This window comes from Phalaenopsis equestris, unplaced genomic scaffold (assembly GCF_001263595.1).
Source record: "Phalaenopsis equestris unplaced genomic scaffold, ASM126359v1 Scaffold000226, whole genome shotgun sequence".
Taxonomy (NCBI): Eukaryota; Viridiplantae; Streptophyta; class Magnoliopsida; order Asparagales; family Orchidaceae; genus Phalaenopsis; species Phalaenopsis equestris.
Window position 1 is genome coordinate 1,818,388 of NW_018164668.1, and position 14,813 is coordinate 1,833,200.

At 39.2% G+C, this 14,813-nt stretch overlaps 1 protein-coding gene across 1 annotated transcript in view; it reads left to right on the forward strand.

The window, feature by feature from the left end:
- Nucleotides 1-13,787: 13,787 nt before the first annotated feature.
- LOC110023635 (cation/H(+) antiporter 15-like) overlaps nucleotides 13,788-14,813 on the forward strand; it is a 2,659-nt gene continuing 1,633 nt past the window's right edge. Inside the window, exons 1-2 of the mRNA XM_020723130.1 lie at nucleotides 13,788-14,018; nucleotides 14,093-14,811. Coding sequence (XP_020578789.1) covers nucleotides 13,788-14,018; nucleotides 14,093-14,811 — 950 coding nt within the window. The remainder of the gene's footprint in view (nucleotides 14,019-14,092; nucleotides 14,812-14,813) is intronic.

Genomic DNA, 14,813 nt, shown 5'->3' on the forward strand with positions numbered 1-14,813 from the left:
TTAAAACTTTATGAGTATATTTGGAAGGTTAAACAGGCATCGAATGTACAAGCTTATAGTTGAATTGAACATCTCAATAAGATGTATCTAACGAGTCCAAGATCGCTCAATCTAAGCACTTAGACGATAATATGTTACTCTACCACTACGAATTTTCTAACACGCATCATGTCTACATAGAGATATATCTTTTCATGAACTTATCTGTTATAATTTACTTTTACAATTACAAATCATCTACACTCTTAACGAATTTGCCATAAATAGAAGGTTAAAATGCTAATAAAATAAAGTTCTACCGTTTCAGTCCTAATTATGCAATCAGCTTAACAAACTTGAATTTCTTAATAAACTTGTGATTAATACCACATATGTCTGCAAAAGGTTTGGTTGGGGTGGTTAAGAGTTGTTATTCGGTAGCCATTTGACCACTTCGCTGCAAGGCTAATGGGGACCGGACGTTTCATTTTTATATCTATTTTCTAAGTACATAACTTAGTTTATACAGTTATTATGATTAATGACAATTGGCACATTGTGTCGGATGTCATGAATCCAGCCCAAGTTTCTTAGTATTTACTTCTCCTTTTCTTTTGAATACTATCTTTATCTTGGTCATATAATGTTAATAACAATAATATATTATAGTTTTAATATGTATTTAGTGAAGTGTATCCCGGTTTGTTGGTTGGCATCCGCGGTATGAGACCCCTCAGGTCGGAGGTTTGAATCCCCTCTGACATAGTTAGTCATTAAGAGGTGGTACTCGAATTGTTAGACACATTAGGGGTGACTGAAGGCTCGTATAATAGGCTCTAACCAGAGGCTATTATAGGAGCATTCTGTCATCTCTCATGTGTCTAACAATTCTAGTACCATCCTCTATACAGCGACCGTCATCAGAGGGGAATTCGAACCCCCGACCTCTGGGGCTTACAACTGACTCGCAGATTCCAACTAACAAATTGGGATAAATAAACACACACAGACACACATAAAAACAAAAATCAACAGAAAGCATCATGAGTTCACAATCAAATGAGGTCTTCAAAGAACCATGACTAGCTGATAACCAAGTTGATAATTAACTAATGACAAAAAAAAAAAACGTCAAATTGCGTAATATTTTTTTGACTTATAATTAATATTTATTTAAAATATGAAAAGCATTGACGAGGTCAATTGAAGGGGATGAAATATAATTAAAGGGGCATTTACATAAATACCACCCAATTTTTATATATTTATATATGGAATCCTTAAACTTTAATTTTTACATATCGATGGGGTTTTGCTGAATAAAGCACCAAAATTTAGTCGGATATAGCTAGATGATCAAGGTGTTCTAACTAGAAAGGGATTGAATGGATAAGCGGGGCGATCTAACCATAGGATGCCATTGACAGGATGGTTAAAAGTGGCTTAGTCAATCAAAATGTTAATCCAATCAACACGGTAATATAAGAAGGCTAAGGGTGCGTTTGGGGCGGCAGTGCGGTGTCACACAATAGTTTTTTTCTGTTTAACAAAACTTGCATTTTGTCTGTTTATTCAAAAAATTATAGCTGAAAGCTGCTTTTGCCATCAGACTTGGTTTAATGCAGCTGCTGCTAGAAAGTTGCAGCTTGATTTTTTTGTTTTTTAAAAAGAAAAAAATTGTAAAAGCCACCACAACTTTTTGATCAACAGCTTCTTCTACAGCAGTTTCACAATCCATTCTTCTAGCAACTGCAGCTGTGCCAAACAGACCCTTGGTTTGCACTAAACTTAAATATACTCATTGGGGATGTCAATCAAATTCATGTATGGGGGTTTTTTTTTAATTGTGCCCAATATAAACGGGTAACTGAAAAAATATACTAAGAGTGGAATATGATCTTTCTTCTTTATTTTATCTTTTTAGAAGACTAGATTCATATGCAATAGGGAGTGTTTATCGGATCATATGATCATCTTATCTTCTCCCACATTTATCGCAAATATTTAATATTAGCCTTGTTAAGGAATTACCTAATTTTTAGCAAATAGAAGCAATCACTATATGCAACATGTTCATAGAAAAAGATTTGACAAAAGATGTAATCTATGTTGATTGAAATATCTTACAAATACATCAAGATCTAACATATCAGCCTTCAAACATCAAGTTTAACACAAAATATGCCTAAGCATGTATATTTTTGACTATATTCCATAGATAGGGGCATTAGATGACATTCATCTATATTAATCAACAAATAGAGTCTTCCTTCATAGACATTTTTCAATCATAAAAGGTTCTACGCAAGTTGGCACAAATTGTCGGTGCCTATGGCTATGAGTGACGATGGAGCAAATTAAATTTAGCACCATGTCTCCAGCCATGAAAGCCCCAAGGCTTGCCAATTTATCAATTGCTTTAGCCAAACAAGCATGATACCATTCTAGGTTTTGTTGGGGAGTTTTCTCGCACCTCCAAATCTTGCAAGGTATATATATATATATATATATGTATATATATAGTACAATATACCCACAAAATCTCTCAGAGTTTTTCATCCGATTTTTTTCACATTAGCATAAAAAATCAAAATTTTATTAAAGGCTTCGAGCAAGTTATTTGCTCTCACATAATGTATAATGGAATAATGACAACGAATTTGATGGTGTTGAACAAATATTTTAATTTTAGTATTTTTATGGGCCAATTCATTGTCGAATATGATTCAACATGGCACATCAAATCGATATATGATTTCTTATGAAAATGTAACACATTTCTAGTTTTTACTTCTATTAAAGGGACAACTTTTGCCCATTTAGAAAAAAATAATCAATTGCCGCAAGAATAAATTTATGTCATTAAATGACGGAGCATAAATAGGACATATAATATGGCACAACAACCTGATTCTCTGATTATGGGTTGTTTCCACAAGATGTTATTATATCTCTAATTCGTTTTGATCCGATCTCATTTCGATCATACGTTTTTTGGGATATTAAGTGAAGATCATCTTATGAAAGTTTTCCACGTTCTTTTAAATTGTTTTTTAGTTTTTCTCATCATTTCTTTCTTACAAATTTCTCTCTTATGCGGATCATTTTCATGATTCAAAGGAGAGATTTATTTGGAAAGAGAATTAGAAGACCGCGTTAAGACAAGCTGGTGATAAAAAAAAAAAGAACGAAAACAAACACTTTTATTGGAAAACACGCATGGACTCATATCCAACCTAAAATTTGAACAAGATAACTAGATTTTAATAGGAAAATACATATGGATTTTACAACTATCCAAGAGCTAATCAAATGGTTTTCATTAAACTTGAATACTTAACGATGGAATGCACATGTGGACTCACATTCACCCTAGAGGTAAGCAAGGTGATTAGATAGGGCTAGAAAACACCACCCGATCTTGCAGCTATTCAAGAGCTAATTAAAAGTGTAGACTTTTCGAGGAGTATGGATAGGAATGCCTCATCCTACCCGTGAAGAAGGGCGACTCCGGCGAGCTCACAATATCTCTTTTGGATGGAGAGCATCATCCTTCATCGGTTAAGACGAAACTCCGATGAGCTCTGGCGATCTCTTCGGCTAGGAGTGCTCATTCATTTATTTGGGGAAGGGCTTGTGTGAGCTTCTCTCCTACCAGAAGAAACGTGTATGCAACCTCTGTGATGATGAGATCCTTAAAACCTTCGTGTTTTCTTAATTAGTTTGCCCTAAGATTAATTTCTTACTAGGTGTTGTGGGTTCGGTCACCTACATGAGGCGAGTTGGCCGACCGACACTAGTCGACACGACTACATGCCTTTGGATGGATCGTTCATTTTCTAGAGGAAGCCCTAGGTTAGGAAGCTTTCGTTGGACACATTCCTAGCGAATCCGAGAGTTTCCCTTGTGAGCCTTAGATCTACACCTAAGCGACTCGGAATTCCAATTTTCCCACTGTTTTGGCGCTTCCAACCTTCCTTGGAGGGGTTGGGATAGTTTTATCTTGAAGAATGGGAAAAGCTTTGTAGTTAGCCCCAAAAATGAACCCGATCGACCGCTTGACCCGGAATATGAGTCGATCGACCAAACCAACTCGATCTCTCTCTTTTGATTTGATCGATCGTCTCAACATAATAGACTCATTTTTTAGGCTTGATCTACCACCTAACCCGAGCGCTCTATCTTTTGGGTTTGATTGACCGCATCAGTTTGATCACCCGCTTTGGGTCTAATTGATCATCTTAAGCATATCAACTCATTTTATGGGATTGATCGGCCGCTCGAGCCTAATCGCCCGATCTGTTGGGTTGATTGATCACACCAGTTCGATCACCCGCTTTGGGTCGGATCAACCGTCCTAATTTGTACGACCCATTTCCAGGGCTCGATCGGCCGCTTCGGCCTTGTCGCTTGATCTTTTGGGTTCGATTAAGCGCACTGATTCAATCACCCCCTTTGGGTTTGATTAATTATCCCAAATCGATCAAACCTCCCTTTTGGCTTGACCAGACGTCACGACCTATCGACCGATCAATTGCATATTTGTATACTCTTTGCATCATATTGCATGTGTATGAAAAATCATATTTTGATTTGATGTCTACGATGTGTCATCGCATGTAAAGCATGATTGGGTGTCACTTTGAACATTCAATATTTGGAGTGTCACTTTTAGCACCCCCACTTGTGGTGGCTCTTTGAGGCTCACACTTGTGTATTCCCCGCATATGACGTTGTAAGCATGAGGATTGACGCTTGCACACTTTGGGAGGAGTTGGCTCACTCATAGGCCATCTATCTCACTTCCTACGCGTCGTCTAGAGGATCATAGATATTTCACATTATGTCAATCACAAGTCACGTTTCTTAGCCACTGAACTCGCGCGAGGCACAATGTATGTCCACCTAGGTGTGTGATTCTCACTTGTAAGGGTCACATTGTTTAGCCTATTTAGTATTTAGCATTTCAGTATGCTTGTCATTCTACATGTCATATGCTTGACTATTTTTTTTATGTTTGTTGCATATCTTGCATATTTACATATGCGCTCAGTGAGTGCCTCTCAGGTAGATTGTAAATCATTTTCATAGCTCAATCACCCACCTAAAGTTTACTGGCACAAAACTCGCAAGAACGAACCTACCGACATTCCTCAACCTAGTCGGGCAAATGATGAAAACGGCCCAGATCTACAGAGGCCGATTGGGGCCTCCCGGTCCACCCTTCGGCCACAACCTCCCACGAAGTGACCAAATAGGTCATTCCCCCAAGCTCCCAGCGCGTGGCCGCTTGACCCAAAATCTGGCCAGGTTGGCTGGGTGTCATTCCAGGCTCACGACCGGACTCTATTTTTCTAGAGCCGGAGTCTACAATTATTAAATAAAAAAAATAAATTTTAAATATTATATTTGTAAATACACAAAAATTGTGTGGTATATATTTGTAAATCTCTCAAAAAGAAATTTATATTTTTATATTTCAATTTCGCCCTCCAAAATAAAATAGTAAGGTTGGTTACGCCAGCAAAAGTTTGGGACGCTTGTCATAGTTCTTATCAGCAGCTAATTTTTTAACCAACGCATAGCTTTCCACACAGTTAGAGAGGATGTTTATACAGCCATGATCCTGCAGTGTTAGTTAGGACAGCCTTTTCTTAATTATCATTAGATTAACAAATTAATTAATTACGTTTACAAGGGATTTACTAAAAATATTAATATTAAAATTTTATTTTTTAATTTATCAAATATTCAGCCCATCAATGCAGGTTTAATTGTATGGAGGGCAGAGCTAAGGGTGTAAGTGAGCCAAACTGACTCGTGAGCTGACTCGACTCAGTTTCGTATGTGGCTCATGAGCTCGATAAGCTAACAAGTTAAGCTCAAGCTAAACTAAACTTAATATATATATATATATATACCATCCAATCCTCAAGGATTTACATAAATAGCCCCCAAACTCTATATGAAAAAATAAAACGATGGTATATACGTGAGAATTGTGAACTTAGGGCCCGTTTAGGGCAGCTTATAAGTGCGGGCGGCATTTTCAAAATGCCACCGTACCGTTTGGTTCGCGCTTTTCGTCAGCTTATCCGAAGCCGCGTTTCAGGATAAGCTTATCTGAAGCCGCGTTTCAAGATAAACAGCTTATTCTGAAACGCACAAACTGTCACTTAATGTGATGCAAATGCATGAGAATTGAGAGGTATGTATGTAAATCATCATATTTGTATTTTTTTTAATTTATTTATTTATGAATTTTAGTAATATTTTTAAGTTTTACTTTCTCTCAGGACATATTTGTAAAAACCTCTTTTGTGTATTTAACAAGTTTGTCCATCTTGAAAATAGAGTTTTGTGTGTGTGTAATTTGCAAAAAGCACCTTATTTTATATGCTAATAAATCCAAGGTGGAAAAAGGCCACGTGAAAGAAGAATCTTTTTGCATGCATGCAAGAATAAAACGTAACGTCGTTGATTCCTTTGACTTTAATGAAGAAGTTTAGGTTAACAAGAAACGAGAGAATGTCAAAGAGAGGAATATTGTTGCTTTTGTTCATGAGTGCTCATGTGTTATTGTAAGTTGGAGTTTTGGTTGTAGCTCATCTTTATCAATGTGCAAGTGATAGCCGACTACTATTTAGGGTTTCGGTGAGGTTTAGTTGCTCGGTGCTTGCGGCATTGGTCAGTAATGTTGTCTCTCTTGTTCGATGCAATGAATGATAGCTAAATTTAATGTTTGGTAAATTTCCTTTCACGAATTGTAAAATTTTAAACAATACGTGCATTTTTCAGATATATGAACGATTATGTGGACCACACTGTGTCATTATGCAAACGACATGATATTATCTACGTCTTCTTTCTAACATCTGGTGGTCCAGACATAATTTTCTTTTTTTTTTTTGGTTTTTTTAGCAAGGGGACTCAAGTAAAAATCTTGAGTGAGTATCTTTAATGGACGTGAATTAAAAATAGATTATCACCTCTGTTTGGATATATTTACCTAATATGCAAATTGAACACGAACATTTTAGAGATTGATTGGGTTCACTTTTGTTTTTTTTTTAATTTCTAATTTTGTTATAAATTTATTTTTATTTGAAATAAAATATATTTGATATGCTAAAGTATATTTTTGTTTTTATGTTTATTGAATATTGAATATTAAATTATGTTTGACTAGAAGGTAGCAATCGGCGGCGGCTATATGAGCCGCTAGATTGTATAGTGGTGATAATCAAAGAAAATAAAAATATAATACTCTATTTTATATCTTTTAAGGAAAATTTCATTATATAACTAAAATCATTGATTTTTGATATTCATACATTATAATTTCTTGACATGTGAATTAATCCACATATCACATATTGATAACCTATTTTCAAAAGCTTAAACCACTAAATTATTTGCTAAAATAAATATAATCATGCATGCATGCATGCATGGATGCATGGATGCATGGATGCTTTCTTTCATTGTTACTCACAAGATCCGTCTGAATGGGCTCGCACACACACATACATAGTACATACATGGTTGTTAAGACATGGACATGCAAAGTATAAACATACATACATACATACATACATACATATATATATATTATATATATATACATACATTATATATATTCAAACTATTTTAATAAAAATAATAATATAGGCATGCACTTAAAAAATAAAAATATATTTAAAATAATATTCAAATCATTCATAGAATATAAAAATATCACTATTATTAGACGTAGAGCAAATATTTAGGTCAAACTCATTAGGAATAAAAAATGTTAGAATTTTGTATTCCTCTTTATTATATTAAAAAAATATATGATGCTTGGTGTCTACCATGCTGGACGAGGTAAAACTTATGACAAGTAGTTTTTGGAGATTCATATGAAATTAAATAATGTTGAATTACATCTATAATCTTAAGTTATTTTCATATAATAACTAATATTATTTTATATTTATTTTGCAGAATGATACTTTTGGCGATAGTTTGAGAGACGTGAGACCAAAACCGCTTACAAGATATGTTCATTTTTATCCACAAGAAGTGGAAAAAGGCTTATCTAGATATGCAACAATGTTCCTTGTTATGAGAAAACGACGGCCGTAAAGCGAAAAACAGGGCGAGAAAAAATTACACCAGAAAAAAAGGTGACATAAGATTTACGTGGTTCGACAAATTTGTCTACGTTCATGGAGCTGCAGAGGATTTTACTACTTGAGGAAATTACACCGTCGAACGCCTCGACATTTACAAAAGAAAATCTCACTTTTTCTTTCCCTTTCTCTCTCTCTTCCTCCCTCTCTCTTCCCCTCTCTCTAAATATGTTACAGCCAAAAGAAAAAAGAAGCGAAAACCAAAGGAATCCCCTAACCCCTAAGCCCACAAGAGTCCAAAGGGAAAAAGACAAAAGCTTCTCTTTTCTTCTCATTTCCAGCCGTGGTTGTGAAGAGAGTGTTTTGGATGGTGAGATAGTCAGAAGCGGGCTCCCTTTTATAACAAGAGAAAGAAGTCTGAAGAGGTAAACTTTAGGAATATCTCACGCGGTTACACGATTCCGCGTGAGGAGTTAGCGGGACCGCGAGAAGAATTTGGCGGGACCGCGTCAAGGGGGGAGGGAAGTTGGCGGTCCATGCTGAAATCAAATAAGGCATAAAAGTTACTTCCTAATTATTATAGTGGACTAAATCTCCACTAATCCCAACAATTCTCCAACTTGGAGTCCGGGACACTAGCTGTATCTTCCTCTGGTTGCATCGTCCTTTTTCTTCAAGTGTGATGTTCTCCACCTCTGCAACTCAAAACCCCTGTCTTCAAGCTATAAGACCAACTGAAGTCAAGCACAACTTCAGTTTCTCAAGTGTAACGACCTTAGTCAACATATCAGCAGGGGTCTTGCTTCCACAAATTTTCTCAAGTAGCAATTGTCTGTCATCTAACAATGATTGAATAAAGTGATACCTGATTTGAAAGTGCTTGGTCCTGGATTGAAATGCTGGATTTCTGGCTAGGAATATGTTGCTCTGGCTATCACTGTAGAGAGTGTCTTTCTGAACCTCCTTGTCAATTCCTCCAAGAAACTCTGCAGCCATATGATCTCCTTAACGACCTCTGATACTGCAACATACTCAGCTTCTGCAGTGAACAAAGAAACTGTCTTCTGTAGATTTGAGCCACATAACACTGCAGTAACGCTAAGAGTATAAACATAACATGTAGTACTCTTCCTATTATCAATGTCTCTAGCTAAATCTGGATCGACATAACCCACTAACTCCAGGATTTTTCTTGAGAAACACAAACAGGTTTCTGAATAGCCTCTTAGGTATCTCAAGCTCGACTTCACAGCTTCCCAATGTTTCTTTCTTGGATTACTACCTAGATTAATGTATCTGCTCACAACTCCCACTTCATGGGCAATATCTAGTCTGGTGCAGATCATAGCATACATGAGTGAACCAATAGCTGAAGCGTAAGGAACTTTACTCATGTAGTCTTGTTCCTCCTCTGTCTTGGGAGACTGATTTTTGTTGAGTCTGAAGTGGCTGCCCAAGGGTGTGCCAACTAGCTTGGCCTTTTCCATGTTGAACCTGCTAAGCACCTTTTTCACATATTTAACCTGTGAAAGCCTCAACGTGCCCTTGACTCGATCTATGACAATCCTCACGCCAAGGATTTGCTTTTCCACTCCCAAATCCTTCATTGCAAAGTGTTATGACATCTGCTTTTTGAGATTATTTATCTCATCAATTTTTTGCCCCTGCAATAAGCAAATCATCCACATATGATATAAGAATTGTTAAAGTACTTGACATAACAACAGTGATCTTCTTGGTATCTGTTGTACTTTGTATTGAGCATGAATTTATCAAATTTCTTGTACCACTGTCTGGGAGCTTGCTTTAGGCCATACAAGCTCTTCTTGAGTCTGCAAACTGAATCTTTTTTTCCTTGTACGACGAACCCTTTAGATTGGTGCATATAGATGTCTTCTTCAGGATCTCTATGAAAAAAAGTTGTCTTCACATCTAATTGCTCCAAGAACAGATCTTCGGTAGCAACCATAGCCAGGACCATCCTAATGGTTGTGAGCTTTACCACAAGAGAAAAGATCTCAGAGTAATCAATACACTGCTTTTGTTGAAAGTCTTTTGCAACAAGTCTGACCATGCACCTTTTATTGTCATCAAGCTCAGTCTTCACCCGGTACACCCACTTGTTGTGCAATACCTTCTTTCCTGGTGGAAGTTCTGTCAGCTCCCATGTCTGATTTCCTAGTAGGGAATCCATCTCCTCCTTCATGGTCAGCTCCCACTTTCTAGAATTTTCATCTGCTAAGGTTACTTCATAGCTCTGTGGTTCCCCACTGTCTGTTAGCAAGATGTAGTTCAAAGTTGATGAGTAGCACTGTGGCAAACGGTTGCTCCTGACTAACCTACGAACTGCGGTTAGAGTAGTGAATGACTCTGAACTTGACAGCGAAATAATAAGAATTGGTGCCCTAGACCCATTCTCCTCGTCTTTCTCATCTCCGCCCTATTCTCTGATCTATGGTAGATCATCAAACTCCACGAACTCTGAATTTTGAGGAGCTACTTCAGATTTTGTACTAGCCTTGTCCTTGTACATCATCTTCTCATTTTTGCTCCTGATGTCCTTCCGATCCTGATCATACCAGAAACGATAACTGAATGCTTCGTCTCCATAGCCAATGAAATAACATTTATTTGATTTAGCCTCAAGCTTGCTACGTGCATCAAGATTGATTAGAACATAAGAAAGACAACCAAAAGTCTTAAGATGAGAAAATTTAACCTTTTTTGCTGCTTTAGACCTCCTCTGGTAATTTACAGTCTAATGGGATGGATGACTCTCTGTTGATCAAGTAAACTGCAGTGCTGACCGCATCTGCCCAGAAGGTTGGTGGTATTCCAGCGTGCAATCTCATGTTCCTAGCACGCTCATTGATGGTTCTGTTCATGTGTTCTGCAACTCCATTTTGTTGTAGTGACCCCGGAATGTTCTTCTCCATTCTCATACCCTGAGTGCGCAGTACTCCTTGAACCTACCATCAATGCACTCACCACCATTGTCAGATCTCAAACATTTAGGTTTTAGATATGTTTTCGTTTCAACCATAACCTTCCACGTTTTAAACACAGAAAATACATCAAACTTATGCTTCAGAAAGTAAACCCATACATTTCTGCTGCGGTCATCTATGAATGTGACGTAATAGCGAGAGCCTCCAAGAGAAGCCACTAGGGAAAGCCCCCACACATCGGTGCGTACCAGTTCTAGTTTTTTTGCCTTTGACACCCTGCCACCTTTCAGGAAACTGACATCCTTATGTTTCCCCATGATGCAAATTTCACACATGCCGAGATCAGTTGACTTCAATTCTGGTAACTTGCCTCTGAATTGAAGCTCTTTCATACCTCTCTGACTCATGTGTCAAAGTCTGCAATGACACATGTCTATTATGCTCTCTATAAATGTAGTATCAACACTGTTAATTAGACTGGTGGTCATATACAGCGTACCAACCTTTTTGCCCCGAGCCAATACCAGAGCTCCTTTGATAACCTTCCAGGTGTTATCAGAGAACACTACTGAATGTCATCTCTCATCGAGCTGCACAACAAATATGAGGTTCTTTTTCAGTTCATGAATGTGTCTAACCTTTTGCAAAATCTATTTGTTTTTGTTAGGGAGTGCAATTTCAACATCTCCCATCCCCACCACGTTCAAAGCTGATCCATCAGTCAGGCACACCTTCCCAAAGTCACCTGTAACATAGTTTTTCATTAACTCCCGATGAGAAAATGTATGAAAGGAAGCCCCTGAGTCCAGTATCTATTCATCAATGGAGTTATGAACTGCAAGAAATAACACATCCTGCATTTCTTTAGTTACAGTGTTAGCACTGACGTCCTCCATCTTCTTAGGATTTTTGCAGTTCTTCTTCATGTGGTCAGTTCACAATTCCAACAGGTTGCTTGCTGACCAGGCCTTGACTTGCTTTTGCTTCTGTGCTTTGATTTCGACCTTCCTCTATCTGAGTTTTTGTCCTGTGATCTCTCTTTGGAATCAACATTCAGTGCTGAACTCGAACCTGAGGTCTCACCAGAATCTTTCCTGCGCACCTCTTCAACCAGAATCAAGCACGAATATCATCATATTTCCGCTTGGATTTACCTGCAGAGTTGTTAACTGTCATCCTCAAGACTTCCCAGCTATTTGACAATGAAACCAATAATATCAGTGCACGTATCTAATCGTAAAAATCAATTTTAACAGATAACAATTGATTTGTGATGGTGTTGAAATCATTCATATGTTGAAAAACAGACACACATTCCTCCATCTTCAGATTGAATAACTTTTTCATCAAGTGCACCTTGTTATTCACTGAAGATTTTTCATACATACATGATAAGGCTGTCATAAGTTCTGTCGTCGTCCTCTCCTTTATGACATTGTGAGCAGCAGTCCTCGATAGGTTAATCGAATAACTCTCAGAACCTGTCAATCCAACAGATTCCAATAAGCCTCTTCCATCTTCTTCGGTCGCTTTCCCAGTAGTGGAAGATGAAGTTTCTTTTCATAGAGGTAATTCTCTATCTGCATCCTCTAGTATTCAAAATCTGTGTCATCGGACTTCTCGATCCCCAAAACCTTTACTTTGTCTACGGCCATCGTTCTTCCTCAGATCCGAACTAGGGCTCTGATACCAATTGTTATGAAAAAACGACGACAGTAAAGCGAAAAACAGATTGAGAAAAATTACACCAGAAAAAAAGGCGAAACAAGATTTACGTGGTTAGTCAAATTTGCTTACGTTCACGGAGCTGCAGAGGATTTTACTACATGAGGAAATTTCACCGTCGAACGCCTCGACATTTCCAAAAGAAAATCTCCCTTTTTCTTTCCCTTCCTCTCTCTCTTCCTCTCTCTCTTCACCTCTCTCTCTTCCCCTCTCTCTAAATACGTTACAACCAAAAGAAAAAGAAGGGAAAACAAAAGAAATCCCCTAACCCCTAAGCCACCTAGCACAAGAGTCCAAAGGGAAAAAGACAAAAGCTTTTTATTTCTTCTCCTTTCCGGCCGTGGTTGTGAAGAGTGTTTTGGATGGTGAGATAGTCAGAAGCAGACCCCCTTTTATAACAAGAGAAATAAGCCTGAAGAGACAAACTTTTGGAAGATCTCACGCGGTTACATGGTTTCGCAAGAGGAGTTGGCGGGACCGCAGGACTGCGGGACCGCAGGAAGAATTTGGCGAGACCACGTCAAGGGGAAAGGGAAGTTGGCGGTGCAGGCTGAAATCAAATAAGACATAAAAGTTAATTCCTAATTATCATAGTGGATTGAATCTCCACTAATCCCAACAGTTCCTCTCATGAGTATCTCCAGAATACTTGGTAATTAATACTAGATAATGATAGCTGGGCTTGCTCATAATGGGGCCAATACTAAAGCCCATTCATACGAACATTCTGGTCTAGCCTGTTTAAATCAAGGTATTTGGCAAGAAATTAAGAGAGAAGTCGATCCATAAAAGAAGACCATCTAAACAGATAAGCACCGATAACATACTTGTGCTGAAAATGGCAACTCTGTTGTACAGCCATGGTCAAACCAGTTTGTTAAAGTCAACGTCAGTTCGGCTCCTTCCTCTTTTTTCTCCCTTCCAGCCTTTTTCCCTCTCACTCTTTCTCTAAAAACACCACCTTCCCGTAGGTAGACGCAGCCCTCCCCATTCTCCATCCACTGCCCTCTCCTCCGTCTCCATGGACCAGAAAGCCGGCTTCTTCAGCGATCTCAAGGGAGGCAAAAACTCTAGCGTCCTCTGCTTCCGCGCCACCATGAGCACATCCGCCGGCGTGTGGCTCGACGAACACCCCCTCGAGTTCTCCTTTCCCCTCCACCTCGCGCAACTCTCCATCATCATCCTCTCCTGCCATCTCGTCCATTTCCTCCTCCGTCGCATCGGCCTCCCCAAAGTCATCTCCCACACCATCGTACGTACGCTTTCCCTTCCCTTGTCCTCCCCCAATCCCCAAAATCTCATCTTTTCATCTTCTTCTCCCTCCAGGCCGGCATCCTTCTCGGTCCCTCCCTCCTCTCCCGGAACCATCTCTTCCAGGAAATTATTTTCCCCCTCCGCAGCTGGGTTCACCTCGAAGTCGTCTCCCAACTCGCCTTCGTTCTCTTCATCTTCGTCATCGGAGTCAAGACCGATCTCGGCCTCATCCGCCGCTCAGGACGCGAGGCCTTAGGCGTCGCAATAACCAGCACCGTCTTCCCCTTCATCACCATCATCGTGGCTGCCCTCGCTCATTCTGGCATTGTTAACGACACCAGCTATGGCAGCATTGTAATCAATATCGCTCGACGATGGTCCCTCACTTCCAACACCGTCGTCGCTTGTCTTCTAGATGAGTTCAATTTGCTCACCACCAACCTCGGCCGTCTAGCTCTCTGCGCCTCTCTAATTTCCGACAGCTCTCTCGTCATGATAGTCGCCATCTTCAACTCCATATATTACAGCAACTCCATCCTCTTCACCTTCGCATCCCTCTTCTCTTTTATCGGCTTAATCCTCTTCATCTGGGCCGTAGCACGCCCGCTCGCCGTCTGGATAGTTCGCCGGACTCCGGTCGGCGCCGCTCTCGACGACAACTGCTTCATCTTCGCTCTCCTGCTAGCTCTAGGCGGTAGTATATGCGGCGAGCTCATCGGCGAAACTCTCATGACAGGTCCTCTGTTCCTCGGCCTTCTCCTCCCCAGCGGTCCTCCTCTCGGGAACGCCCCCC